Below are 13,436 nucleotides of genomic sequence, written 5' to 3'. Positions count from 1 at the left end.
ACTGCTGGCGCAAGATGAGGTACCCAACCTCTGGGGAAAATGCAGGAACAGGAGGAGAGTGCCCAAGGTCAGGGAGGCTCAGTTGGGGACCTGGATGTCACCTCAGCAGGTGTCTGAGTGTTCATACAGCTGTGAGGTGGGAGGGCAGAGCGTTCTCCCTGGGTTGGGGGACAGAGCTGTCCTCCCCTTCGGACCCTGCTGTGCTCGGAACAGCATGGCTCTGGCATCCAACCTGACCTAAGGCCCATCTGGTTTAAGAGGCTTCTTGAGTGGAGAGGAGGAGGGAGATTTTCACCAAATTGCAGTCCCATGCTTCTCCTGGGCCTCTGGGAGTCTCGGGAAAAATCCCCTCAGGATGGTGGGGCTTGAGTCCTTCGTGCCCCGGGGCATCCTCAAGTTGCAGGGACATCACACGGCAACCCCAGCCTCAGGGACAGGTGACTCTGGGGGGAGCAGAAAGCAGCTCTGCCAGGGTGGAGACAGGCCAGCTGCCTTCTTCCAAGGCTGAGGGACAGTGGTTTCCCCCGCTCGGTGTTGCTCAGGACTGTCAGCTAAAATTCAGGCATCATCGTAGACGCTGAATATATGGAGGTAAAGAAGACAGCTGTGGCAGCCTGCTTGCGACTGACAGCCCAGGGCGGGAGTTGGGACAACCTGGGTGACAACCGGTGCCACACAAGTGGAGGGGAGGAGAGGGGATGGAAGAAAAGAGGGAAAAAGAATTCAGACGTATTATACATATGGCCATGATTACATGTACACATGTAATCATCACGTACTATGAACACGTAGTAATAAAAGAAAGGACATGTTTGTGGGAGTCTCCTTCCTACTAGGTGCTGTTCTGGGTTCATAAACCCACCCATGAGTGTAATCCATGTGGCGGTTGTGAGGTGGTTGTTCTCTCATCGCAGTGATAAGGGGACTCGTCCTAGGGCCCACTGCCAGCTGAGTAACTTGTAGAAGCTGGCTGGAGTGATCCTGGGGTCTTTCCCAGATCAAGCTCCTTGCACCCTGGGAATGCAGCTACTCAATCTCTGCCCCCCACCCCTCACCTCGAGTCCAGGGTGAGCCATGTAGGCAAGAGCAAGTCCCCTAGGATCTTGGTGGCTTGGAAGAGGCTACTTTAGAGGCTGGGGTCACTCCAGGCTGTAGCTTGGGTAGACGGAGAAAAAATAAACCACGTTGGATGTGACACAGACCTTTCCCGAAGCCTCCTGACAGCTGGGCTTAAAAGAAGCCTGTGGGCCAGTGCCAGAGCCCATGATGATAGAGCAGAGCTAGAGGGCCTGGGTGGGCGTGGCAGCCCCAAAGGCACCTGGGAGCTGCTAACTGGGAGTGGTGAAGACAGGAGATGGCAGGCTGCCCTCAGCAGAGGCCCTGGCTGCCGTGGAGGAGGGGCTGAAGGGAAATTGGCTTCCAAGCAGATTTGGACCTAGTCCTTCCATCCCTGCCCCAGCCTCCAGGTTCATGGCAGGGGAAGCTGGGCGTAGATCTAAAGTCAGATTCGGTGAAGGTCGGGGAGGAGGGAATAGGCCACCTGCTCTTGTATGTTAAGGGTTCCAGGCAACTTACAATGAGAGGCACAAAGATTAAAAAGTAAAGGTGGATCCAAATCCACCAATCCTCTAAGAGACTATGATTTTGCAAACCTGTGGTAAGGCCTGAGTATCTGCATTTTATTTTATTTATTTAGTCTTTTTGAGACAGGACCTTGCTGTGTAGTTTAGGCTGGCCTTGAATTCACTTTGTAGTCCAGGCTGGCCTCAAACTTGCAGCAGTCCTCTTACCTCAGCCTCTTAAGAGCTGGGAATGGGCATCTACATTTTAACAAACATCCCCTTGATTGTGATGCACTGCCACACAGAGAACCACCGGTGGGAAGGAGGAACTCACCCAAGACCTAGGTCACCAGAGTTTTGTCATCAACCACCAAGACCATAGAAGCAAAGCAAGAGAGACGGCTATTTTCATTGTGTGAAATGAGGAAGAGTGTCAGTGTCTTAGTGCAGACCAATATCCCACTGGTAGTTTCTGAAAGGCGGTCTTTGGGGAAGTCCTCTTGCATAGGCCCATATGACTGTGATGGAGAACTGGGGGGTAGGGGAAGTGTGTTGCAGCTCTAAACGGGTCCATGGTGCTAGATGCCCCCCCTGACACCCAACTGTAGCCCATCCATGGGCCACGGCACTCTACAGCAGGTGGCTCACCCTGGGGTCCGCCCTTCCTTCGCTCAGTCAGTAGGAGGGTCATTGGCATTGGCAGAGTGCAGCGACTCTAATGAAAGGTCCTGGTAGGAGTGAAGACAGATGTCCTGCACCTGCAGGGTAACCCTGAAGGAGCAGCTGGTGACCTGCAATGTCAGGATTACCCCCAGGGCACAGTTGTTGCCTCTAGAGTGCCTCTTATGACTAAAGTGACAGGCTGGAGAAGAGAGAGGAAAAAGGGGGACACATTGGTTAGACTCATCTGTTGCTGGTGAGTCAAATCACAACCTCAAGCTCTTAGGGACCATAGTCCTGCAACAGCTCAGCCATGAGAACATCAAAGATTGATTGATTTATACCAGGGCTCCCTGGTCCTTTTCCATCTTTTTAAATTTCAAATTTATTTATTTTTGTGTCAGATGGGTAATGTCGTAACAAGATTCAAAGGAGGCACATGTCATGCACGGAGCATGAGCACCCAATCATCACGCTTATGAACCTGAGGATCTAAATTTCAAATTTAAAGGTCTGTTTTAATGTTAGGGTCTTGCTAAATTGCTAAATTGCCCATGCTGGACTTGAATGCGCAATCCTTCTTCCCCAGCCTCCCAGAGTGCTGGGATTACAGGCTACGTCGCGCACAGGTTAAGGAAAATATTTACCATATAGATGATAGATGCAAAATATTTCCCAAATAAATAAAGCTCAGATGGCAGCGGGGTGCCCAGCACAAATAAGCACAGCCAACCACTTGACCTCCCTGTTTTAGTTACTTTTCTCTTATTGCTGAGAAAAAATACCCGACACTTAAAGGGAGATGGAGCTTATTAGCTCCCAGTTTGTAGAGGCTTCAGCCCATCACCAGCTGGCTCCAAGGCAGGGCGGCACTGCAGACGGGCATCGTGGAGGAGAAACAGTTCATGCACAACCAGGGGCGACCACAGCTCTTTCTATCCCTTATACGGGCTACTCAGGGTGAGTAGCACTCACATACTCAACATCTTAACCCTAGTGCCCTTGAGCCTAGCATTGCACCATGAATCAGTCCCAGCATCACACTCTAAATCTTGCCACTTCCAAAGAAGCCCCACTGACGACCGAGGCTCTGGGGGGACATCCAGATATAAGCTGTAACTCTCCCAGGCTCTGTTTCCTTCCACTCTCACAAGGAAGAGAGGAAAAGGCAATTTCAGCTTCTCAGCGTGTTTCTCAGAAGAAGCAGCCTTGTGATAGGGAGGAAGTGAGACAGAGACAGTGACTTGGGAGCTCACAGAATGCAGTACTGTGTGTTACTCCTGTGTCTCCAGGCAGTCCATGTGATCCTTTTATGCCCATCCTGTATTTCCTTTGTCCAATCTCTGCAGTACTCTTTGAACCTTTTAATAGTGTCTTGGTATAGCATTCAGGACAATGATCAATCACTATGGAATAGAGGAATAAATTAGCAAAATGCCAGGTGGTGGCACACACCCATAAACCGTACTACATGGTCAGTTCGTCTGACTGACATGGTGAGACCCTCAGAAAATAGAACTGAACAAAACAATTACGAGATGGATGGGATGGATGGATGAATGGAAGTTCAGTGGGCGGGTAGTGAGTGGATGGCCGGGCGGATAGTACCCTCCAGACCACTCTCGACCATTGTAACTTGCATCTCTAGCAGAAATCTAGACTAAAGGAAATATCTGTAGACACTGTGTTTTCAAGTGAAAACTGTTCTACATATAGCTAAATATAGCTTACATGGAGCCTGATTTATTTTGGTCTTACCCGTGGCCTCACGTTCATTTAACAACAAATGTTCTTAAAAATAGATTCCGGGAGGTAACTGCCTCTTAGCCTGACTTGACTCTGCTCAGTGATTCCTTTCTTTGGTGCTTTGGAAGATTTTTCTAACAACCCATCCCCCCAGAAAAATGACAGAGGAAGGCAGTTAGTCCGCAGGGTGAGGAAGTTCAATGAGCTAAGCTATGCAACAACTGCTGTGGGCCCCAGAGCAGCCACCTGTGACCATGTGGACAGGGGCCATTTAGAGAGCCGGCCTCGAGTCCCTGGAGGTTTTGGTTCCTGATCCTTGTTCTATATGATCTTGTACTGCCACTCTAGAGGTGGGGCAGAGCGACTTCTTGAAAGACTGGATAATAGTTTTTGCAAAGCATCAATGTACAGGTGGTGCCTCAGTTTAAAAGTTTAAATTCTAGGGGCTGGGGATTTAGCTCAGCGGCATAAGCACCTGCCTTGCAAGCAGGCAGTCATGAGTTCGATCCCTGGTACCGATAAAAAAGGAAAAAGACAAAAAAAAAAAAGTTTAAATTCTTTCCATGATTCTGGTCACATATGAATCAAGGCACCACTGTATTCTTTCATTTTCATTTCCAGCTGAAAACTGCATTGGGATCATGTGAGAACATGCATCCATGCTATCAAACAGTACTTACCTAACTGGGTTCCCTGGAGCTTTTGGGGTTCCAGGAAGCCCCTTTCCCTTGTCTCTCTGGCTTGGAATTCTGACCTGCTTCCTGCTCTGACTTCTGGTAACTAATGTTTCTTCACTATAATTTGTTTTCCCAGCTCTCTAGTCCCCTGCTTGCCCTCATTTTGGATAACACTTGGGTAATGCATTCTGCCTTCTTAGATGTTACGAGGGGACCCTGCTTTTCAGTAGCCATGATCCTCTCTCAGCTCTATCTACTGATTCTGATTTTGAGACAGGGTTTCACTGTCAACTCCTTAGGCTGGGCTTGAACTCTCAATCCTCCTGCTTCAGCCTCCCAGAATGCTGGCTACTAGGCCTGTGCCACCTTACTGGGTTGAGACTGGGATAGTCTTATGCCTGTGTTAAGCACAAAGAAACTGAGGCTCAGTTACAGAATTCACTAAAGGGCGCAGAGCTGGTACTAGGACCTAAATGTTTTGACTCTAAATTCTGAACTTGGTATATGAGAGTAAAAACAGGGCAGCTGCTGAGGCAACAAGGCCAGAGAGCTCTTGCTCACGGGAACTGGGAATGGCCTGCAAGAGAAGGGTGTGTTGCAGAGGGCTGGAAGGGGCAGCGGCAGAGGTTCACAGTGGAGCCTGGCCAGGCGCAGGAGAGGAGAGGGCATTTGGGACACCATCTCCAGACAGGATCGGAGCCCTCTGTGTTGGGCTGATTTGCTGCCCATGCACTGCAGGCGTAAGCTGCTCCAGTCAGGCTGCACCTGGGCTGCCTGGCCTGGAAGCTTCTAGCATTATGTCTGCCCTATGACCCTGAAAATTCACAGGGTAATTCCGCAGGAGTTGTGGCTTATTGTTCTTCTGAGTGGGAAGAGGAACTCCAGAGCCTCCATGGGGAAGTAGGAGGGGGAAGCCGGTCTCCACATCCCTCTCCTCAGAGGGCTTCCCATTTGACACATCTCACCTTGCAGGGCATCTTGTCCCTGCCTGGCATCCCTGTATTCTGTGCAACTCCACTTGCCTCCACCTGGTTTTGAGACAGGCTCCTCAATTCATGCTTTAGAGAAAGATCCAAGGCCTTCCAGAGCTTCTGTGGCCAAGCTGGGTGGTAACAGGATGAGTCTGGTTAGCCATGGCTTACAGGGTGAGGACAATGGAAAGGGTCCACCTTCGTGCGGCCATTAGGGCTCTGTTGTTTTTTGAGAATTTAACACCTAATAAAATCAAGCAAGGAACTAGATATGGTGGCACATGCCTGTTGTCCCAGCACACAGGGAGGCATTAACAATTTAGTGTCACCCTGTCTCAAAATAAAAAATTAAAAAGGAGCTGGGGGATTGCCCTAGGTTTCATCCCAGTACTGCACCACAAATTGATCAGTTAATTAGTAAAATCACGACTTTTTATTATTCTCATGTGCAGGCATTTTTAAACAATGTTGATGATAAAATACTCCTCCTAGATTTTGGGGTGTTTGTCCTCCCTCCGGGGGAGGTATCTCCTCATTACCTGGCACACTGCTATAGACCTTGATAGTCTCCCTAAAGCTTGTGTCAGCAGACAAGCGTTTGTGTCCTGGCTTTGCTATCTGAATCACTTAACTTCTTCAAGCCTCAGTTTTCTTAGTGGTAGAACAGAACTAAGATAATGCCCACAAATATTTAAAGAGAGAATGAGTATAAAATTAACTTACAAAGCCAGATGTGGTGACACATGCCTATAATATCAGCTCCTCCAGAGGCTGAGGCAGGAGAGTACCAATTTGAGCCCAGCCTGGGCAACTTAGCAAGGCCCTGCCTCAGAAATGAAAAGTAAAAAGGGTCAAGAGTGTCATACACTTCCAATCCCAGCCCTCAGGGAGGCTGAGGTAGGAGGATGCAAGTGCAAGGTTAACCTGGGTAGTTTAACCACTTGGCGAGATCCTGTGTCAAAATTTAAAAAGGGGAAGGGATGTAGCTCAGGGTGACGGCCCTGTGTTCATCCCCAGGTCTACAAAAAGAACTGGGGATATAGCTTGGGCACCTTAGGTGTGGTTCCCCAGAACTGGGAAGAGAAAATTGGCTTGGGAAGGGAGTAGCTAGATAATGCCTGCATGGCTGTGCAGTCCACCCCGTGGTGTGATGTGCAGGTCCCCTTCAGCAATGCAGAATTGTTGAGGAACTGAGCCAGGCTGTCCTGCATGCCTTAGGAGCCAGATTGGGACATTTCCAAGCACTGAGACACTGTTCTAGTTATGCCCCTTTTCAGACAACAGGGGAGCCCCCGTGAGGTGCCGTGCTGAGCCCAGGTAGGTTCCAGATCGAAGCCCCAGAGGAGCTGAGCTTTGAGCCTGGAAGGCAGCGTGGGTTCCTGACGCATGGCAGGGAGCGCCAGCATGACAGGAAAGGGACGGATTTATTGTCCCTTGGCAAACCCTCCTCCTCCTACGTGACTTGTGCAAGCCAGTCTCTGGCCCCAGACTCCCCACCCACACCTCTGCCTGTGTGCAGCTGAATGGCAAAGGCCCTTCTGGGACATTATGTCATGACTCTGCCAGTGACCCCCCCCGCTGTCCCCTTTTGACAAGGTTGCTGAACAGGCTGCTCAGAGGCTCACTGGTTAGCCTTCGTGTTCCCTCTCTGGTGTTCTCTGACAGGAAGTTTTCTCAGGCGTTGCTTTGATGGCAGGCCGAGACATTTCCAAGCACTAAGACACTTTTCTAGTTATGCTCCTTTTCCCTTTTCAACAAGGGAGTTTAACCTGTGAGATGCCACCTTGGGTCCAGGAAGGTTTCAGAGCAAAGCCACAGAGGAGCTGAGCCTTGAGCCTGGGAGGCAGCTCCTGAGCTCCTGAGCTTTCAAGAGCTCTTCGTTTTCCTGGACCAAGGATCAGCTGTTCCCTCTCGCCATGGAGGAGGAGTTGGCCTCTGTGGGCTTGGCATATGTGGAGCAGTGCCTCAGTGTCCTCATACTCTCTTTTCCTGTGGTGCTGGGCACTGAACTCAGGGCCAGGTGCTCTACCACGGAGCTGCATCCCCAGCCCTACTCCCTTGATGTTTGAACTGGTGTCAGCAATGACCTCTGTAAATGGTTAGCTAGCTCTCCTCTGCTCCTATTCTGAATAACTCCGAGTTGCTGTGTCCTAATTCAGAGTGGCCCTTGCTACCCACCGCTCACCCACTTGCTGGGTGACTTCTGTGTGATGGGTTCTCAGCTACTGGCTCTAGTAGTTTTTAAATTCCTCAGAGGAACTGGTGGTCCAACTAATCCCAGCACTTGGGAGGCTGAAGCAGGACGATCTCTGAGGCCAGTCTGAACTGTATAGTGAGACCCTGTCTCAAAAACAAAACAACATACAATCAACAAAAAGCCCTGGGGATACCATTGTGTGTTGCGCTGGCTACCCTAATGATAAAAAGTTGACTGATTGCTTACAAGACAGATGTTCCCACTTCTGGTTATATGGTGGAAACATGGGAGTAGGAAACAGTTTTTTGTTTGTTTGCCTTTTTCCAATACTGGGAATCGAACTCAGGACCTTGTGCTTGCCTGACAGGCACTCTGCCTCTGAGCTACATCCCTGGTCAGAAGCAACTTCTAAACTTATGCCATCTCCTTGACCACATATTTTAGGCTGTTTGAGTCAGAAATCCTGGCCTTGATGCCTGTCGTTCAGCCTAACCTGACTCTGTTGTCAGTGCTTACTGGAGACCAATATCATCGATACTTTCATTCTTCACAATTGTGTAGCAGGGAATTGTGATTCCCATTTTACGGATGGAGAAACTGTTACTCGGGAATAGATAGGGACTTGGTTATAAGGAAGCATCAGTAAGTCCAGTAGGCCAGGCTTGTCTGACCTTGATGTCTGCTGTTGCTGCCTGAACCTGGGGCTTGGCTTGGCAGGAGGTGCTCTGTGCAGGGGAAGGGGAGCTGGGGTGCAGAGGATGCCATGAGAGTGGTGCTTGGTATGTGGCTTCATCCCCTTACCCTCTTTAAATGCCTCCTCGTGCAGGGGGAAGAACAGGCCTGGTTGCTGCTCTCACGTTGAGAGAATGCAGGAGGAGAGAGAAAACACTTATTTGCTTTTTTGAGAGCTTGAGGAATTTTTCAGGCATGCAATATCAAAAATTGCCTCTGTTCACCTCTGAGGGAGATGCTTCACCCAGGTGACCACAAAACGTTAGCTCAGCTTTACAAAACTGCCTTTGCCCTGCCCAAGTCCCTGTGTACTCAGTGCAGGCTGGGGCTGAGAACTGGGGCTCTTGGGTCCCAAACCCGGCTCCCTGCCACCACCTGTGAGCTCTGTCACCTACACCCTACCCATTAGCCTGAAGGCTCACTTTCTCCTTCTGCCAAGGAGGAACTTGAGGGCTATAGGAACTCAGAATTGCCGGCCCCTCCAGCGGCCTCTGGAGGTGTCAGAGGAGAAGACTGTGGCTGCTCTGCTGCTAAGACTCAAGTGTCTGGGACCAGAAGCTTCGTCAAGTGTTTGCTGGCTCCCACTCAGGTACCTGATGTCCCTGAGGCCTGAAGTGGCTCCAAGTGGCCATCTGTGTTAGGGATCATGGTGCATGCATTCAGTCTGGTGTCATCCCACCTGCGTCAGCACTTGGCTTGCAGCCAGTATTGGGCTGCTCAGGTGCTGCAGCTGTGGCGTCAGTGGTCTCCAGAAAGCCTTCCCTGCTCCCCAGCCCAGTGTCCAGAGGCCTCTTCCTCCCCGGAGTTCCCTGAGCACCTGTCTTCTGTGCCTTTGTCACTGCCCTTCCTGCTCAGCCCTGCAGAGAAGAGTGGCTGGGCTGGGGGTGGCGATGTAGAGCTGCATGAGTCTGGGTTTGGCAGCCTCTGCAGAGCACCTGCCACAGGACACCATTAGAGTGTTGGTGCGTCTGTCCCTGGCTTGCTCAACTTCACTCTCCTGTGTCACTTAGCTTGTTTTGAAGGCCATGTCACTGAGGGTTACACTAAGAATAGAATGCTCTGGGTACAGTGCTATTTTCTGAAGTTCGGGTGAATATCCTGAGGATCTTGTCATGTAGAGATTTATCTCAGAGCTGCTCTGAGAGCACACCTGAGGTCTGGGAGTCTGTAACCCCTTCTAAAGTTGAGTTAGTTACCCACACCCTGGGTATGGGGGTGTGTGGAAGGACAGTAGGAGGACCTCCAGGAGTGGTGGCCACTGGTAGGGTCCCAAGACATAGATCTGCTGTGCTTGTAGCCTGCATAGGCTGGATAAGTGACCCCACGGCCACCATGGGGAAGGTCTTTCCTGGAGCTTTCAGAGAGCTGGCTCAGGGCCATCTGTCCTTCCCACAAGGTCACCATTTCGTGGATGCTGCCTTGGTCCCTGAACTGAAGGAGTCCCAGGCCCAGCCCTGGCGCTGATGCCCAATGGGTCTTAACTCCTGTAATCATCGGCGAGCCTCATGGACAGCAGGTTGGGCAGCTGGCTTTGTAAACACTGTGATAACCTCAGGCGAGCCATTTGACCTTTCCGTAGACCTCAGTTTCCTAATTTCACAGCTGTGGGTCACAGCGTGAGGACAACCCACTATGATGATTCTCCAACATGTACCCCAATCAGAACCCCACCAACATGTACCCCAACACGTACCCCAATCAGAACCCCACCAGCCCAGCCTGTTGTGGACACGGTGACTTCATTGAGCAGCTTAGACTTGGGTTCCAGCTGCTTCTTGAGAACAGAACTGTGCTGTCCTAGTCATGCAGGTGCTTTCTGGGGCCTCAGTGTACACCCTGCATATGGGAATCACCAGGCAGTCATGCCTGGAATCCCCACCTCTGGGAGGCTGAGACAGGATGATCACAAGTGTGAGCTGAGTCAACTCAGTGACCTGGTCTCAAAATCAAAAATTAAAAATGGGCCTTGGGGGGGGGGGCTGGGGATTTAGCTCAGTGGCATAAGCGCCTGCCTTGCAAGCAGGCAGTCGTGAGTTCGATCCCTGGTACTGATAAAAAGGAAAAAGACCAAAAAAAAAAAAAAAATGGGCCTTGGATGTAGATGGGGGGCAGGCCCTGGTTCCATCCCCAGTGCCGGTGCCGTGAAACAAAACAAAAGAACCCCAGATTCACTCCTATGAAAGATAAAGCATTCATACATAGATAAAGGTTCACGGAAAGGAAATCAGCCCATGTTGTATCTGGGTCATTGGTTGTCATCCCCATGGGGATGCTGGTCGGTGGCCTGATTTCCTGTCCCAGTAGAACAGCTCGATAGCTGGCCCGGGGGTGGGGGAATCACTTCCCCAGGGACCACAGCGACATCCTGATCGAGTGGGTCTGTGTCCCCACAGCGGCCAGTTCGCCATCGTGAAGAAATGCCGGGAGAGGAGCACGGGGCTCGAGTTTGCAGCCAAGTTCATCAAGAAGCGCCAGAGCCAAGCCAGCCGGCGGGGCGTGTGCCGGAAGGAGATCGAGCGTGAGGTGAGCATCCTGCGGCAGGTGCTGCACCCCAACATCATCACGCTGCATGACGTCTACGAGAACCGCACAGACGTGGTGCTCATCCTGGAGCTGTGAGTGGCTGCGGGACCTGTGGGTGGGTGGGCTGCTGGACAGGCATCAGAAGCGGCCAGCAGGGCACCGGGGCCGGAGTGGGGGTAGGGGGATGGTGGAAGCGAGCTCTGTGGTGGGCTGTGTCCCTCAGCCTCGGCTGCTTTCTTCCTGCTCTTGGAACTGGGCTGCAGGATGGTCGAACTTGCTTCATGGCGGGCCGGGTCCTGTCTGTGTGGCTTTCACCGGCCCCTAGGGACTGAAGGGAAGAGGCAGGTCTCACTGGGTGATTTTCTGGCTGGAGGAGGGCCTGAGAGGAGGGCAAGTCGGGGAGCAGAGGAAGCATCACAGGGGCTCTGCTCTGATCTCTGGGTCCCGTAACGCCCTCCTGAGCCCTTGGCTGGGGACAGACCCCTGCATCTGGGCTATCTGATCCCATTATGATCACTCGATTTAGGGAGCCAAGCCTTTGTGAGCTGCGTTGTATCTGTGATGTGGTCGAGCCCCGCAGTGACTGTGATGAGGGAAGGTCTTACTCCCCTCGAGGGGTTACTTCTATTCACCTCAATGAGCACTAATTTAATCCTCATCCCAGTGCTGTCACCCAGCTGTCACACTCGAAGTGTCCCCATGGTAAAGACTGGAACACAAGAGGCCAGGTCATTTGACAGGTCCTGTAGCCAGGCCTGGAATCGACATGGTTTGTGCAGATAGCTGAGCATAAGGCAGGACAGACTTACTGTGGCCTAGCTGGAGAAGATGTCACAGCACTTGGGAGAATTTGTACAGGTGACATGGAGACTAATGGGTTGATCCATCCGAAGGCATCTCCGGGGATGGGCCGAAGGGCACACAGTAGCACCTGAGTTGGGCTGTGGCATAAGTCACAGTTGCTGTGTCCAGTTGAGCAGCAGGACCTGAAATATGAGCTTCATAGATGTGACCAGTTAGCAGGGCAGAGGTGGCTGGTGTCTTAGCAGTCTCTGATTTTGTGACTTTGAACAAATCACTTCATTCTTGCATTTAGGTCTCACCTCTAAGCTAGGCAGCTGTCCTTAATCTGCCTATGGATTATTCTAATTTGAGAACTATCTTGATAGTGGCAAGACACTGATTTAAGCAACAGAGCGAGATTTGTACATCTTCCGTTTAATTCTTACCTTACCCATCCCAACGTTTAAACGCATGGAATGGCCATGCCTGGTTCCTGTCCAACATTGAATGTCTTCTTTTTCCCATGGATCTCCCTGCCCCTTAAACAATTGGTGCCTGCGCCTACCTGAGCCAGAAAGAACCTGATGGGCAGCCCAGTGGCCTGTCCTGAGGCCGAGACACCCCATTCCCACAGACAGTGACAAGCCTGTCTTCCCAGGAAGGCTAGAGCTGCATCTCTCAAAGGCTGTGCTCCAAACCTGTCCCCACCCCTCAAGGAAACAAAATAACAACAAAAAAGAAAACTTCACCTGAGGTGTCAAGAAATTGCAGGTATCGCCAGGTGTGGTGGTATACTCCTGTAATCCCAGCACTGGAGGCCAGCAAGAGGATCACTTGAAAGTTCGAGACCAGCCTGGGCTGCAAAGTAAGGTAAAGGCCAGCCCAAATTGCATAGAAAGACCCTGTCTCAAAAAGACAAAAAAAAAAAAAAAAAAAAGAAGGAAATTACAGGTATTCATAATCATATATTGCAAACATAGCGGCTTAAGTTTCTCTGTGGTTCCAATCAATCCTTATGTTTGTATACAACGTACTTGCATAATTTCCTGCTCTACTTTTCCCCTCCAGTTAACAAAACTCCACAAGTAGTCTTTTTTTTTCTTTCAAATGAGTATATCGTGTTTCGTTGAATTACATACCAGTATTTCCCACTGCTGGACATTTGGTTTTTATTTTCCAAGCTCTTTAGCTATTCCAGATTTTACTACTGATAGAACAACTTTCTTCCTGCAAGTTTCCCCTTTGCTTTTGAATTGGCTGCTTCAGAGAAATCCCCAGGAGTGGGAGGACCAGGTCAAAGGCTAATGCTTTTAGGCTGTTTGTGCCCTTTCTCACAGAGGGTTGGAGTTGTTTATCTGGCACCTAGGAGTGTTCCTGTTTGCCTGCAGCCTGGCCTGCCCTGGGTATTTTGTTTTAAAATACATGTCATCATTTATTCATCTTTAGAGTGATAAATTCTTGCTCCATTGTCATTGTATTTAGACCTTCTTTCATTGCTGGAGAAATTGCCTGCTGTCAGGTGGGCAGCCTCCAAGGGTTGGGAGGCTGGGGGACACTCTTAAGCCCATTGCTCCCAGCAGAGCTC

At 50.6% G+C, this 13,436-nt stretch overlaps 1 protein-coding gene and 1 pseudogene across 6 annotated transcripts in view; one reads left to right on the top strand and one right to left on the bottom strand.

The window, feature by feature from the left end:
- Dapk2 (death associated protein kinase 2) overlaps window positions 1-13,436 on the top strand; it is a 103,943-nt gene that overhangs the window by 35,848 nt on the left and 54,659 nt on the right. For 5 of the 6 annotated variants that reach the window (XM_063256936.1, XM_003480195.4, XM_063256935.1 and 2 more), the window contains exon 3: window positions 10,939-11,160. In XM_063256936.1, the coding sequence (XP_063113006.1) occupies window positions 10,939-11,160 (222 nt within the window). Of the gene's footprint in view, window positions 1-10,936; window positions 11,161-13,436 lie in introns of those variants that run through there. The other variant, XM_063256937.1, reaches the window with a different exon arrangement.
- Window positions 2,621-2,714, bottom strand: LOC111754686 (small nucleolar RNA U13; annotated as a pseudogene).

This window comes from Cavia porcellus, unplaced genomic scaffold, assembly GCF_034190915.1.
Source record: "Cavia porcellus strain 051 isolate PalLab524CR breed Dunkin Hartley unplaced genomic scaffold, mCavPor4.1 scaffold_10, whole genome shotgun sequence".
NCBI classification, from domain to species: Eukaryota; Metazoa; Chordata; class Mammalia; order Rodentia; family Caviidae; genus Cavia; species Cavia porcellus.
The sequence above is the reverse complement of the archived record's forward strand: the minus strand, read 5'-3'. Positions and strand labels throughout refer to the sequence as shown.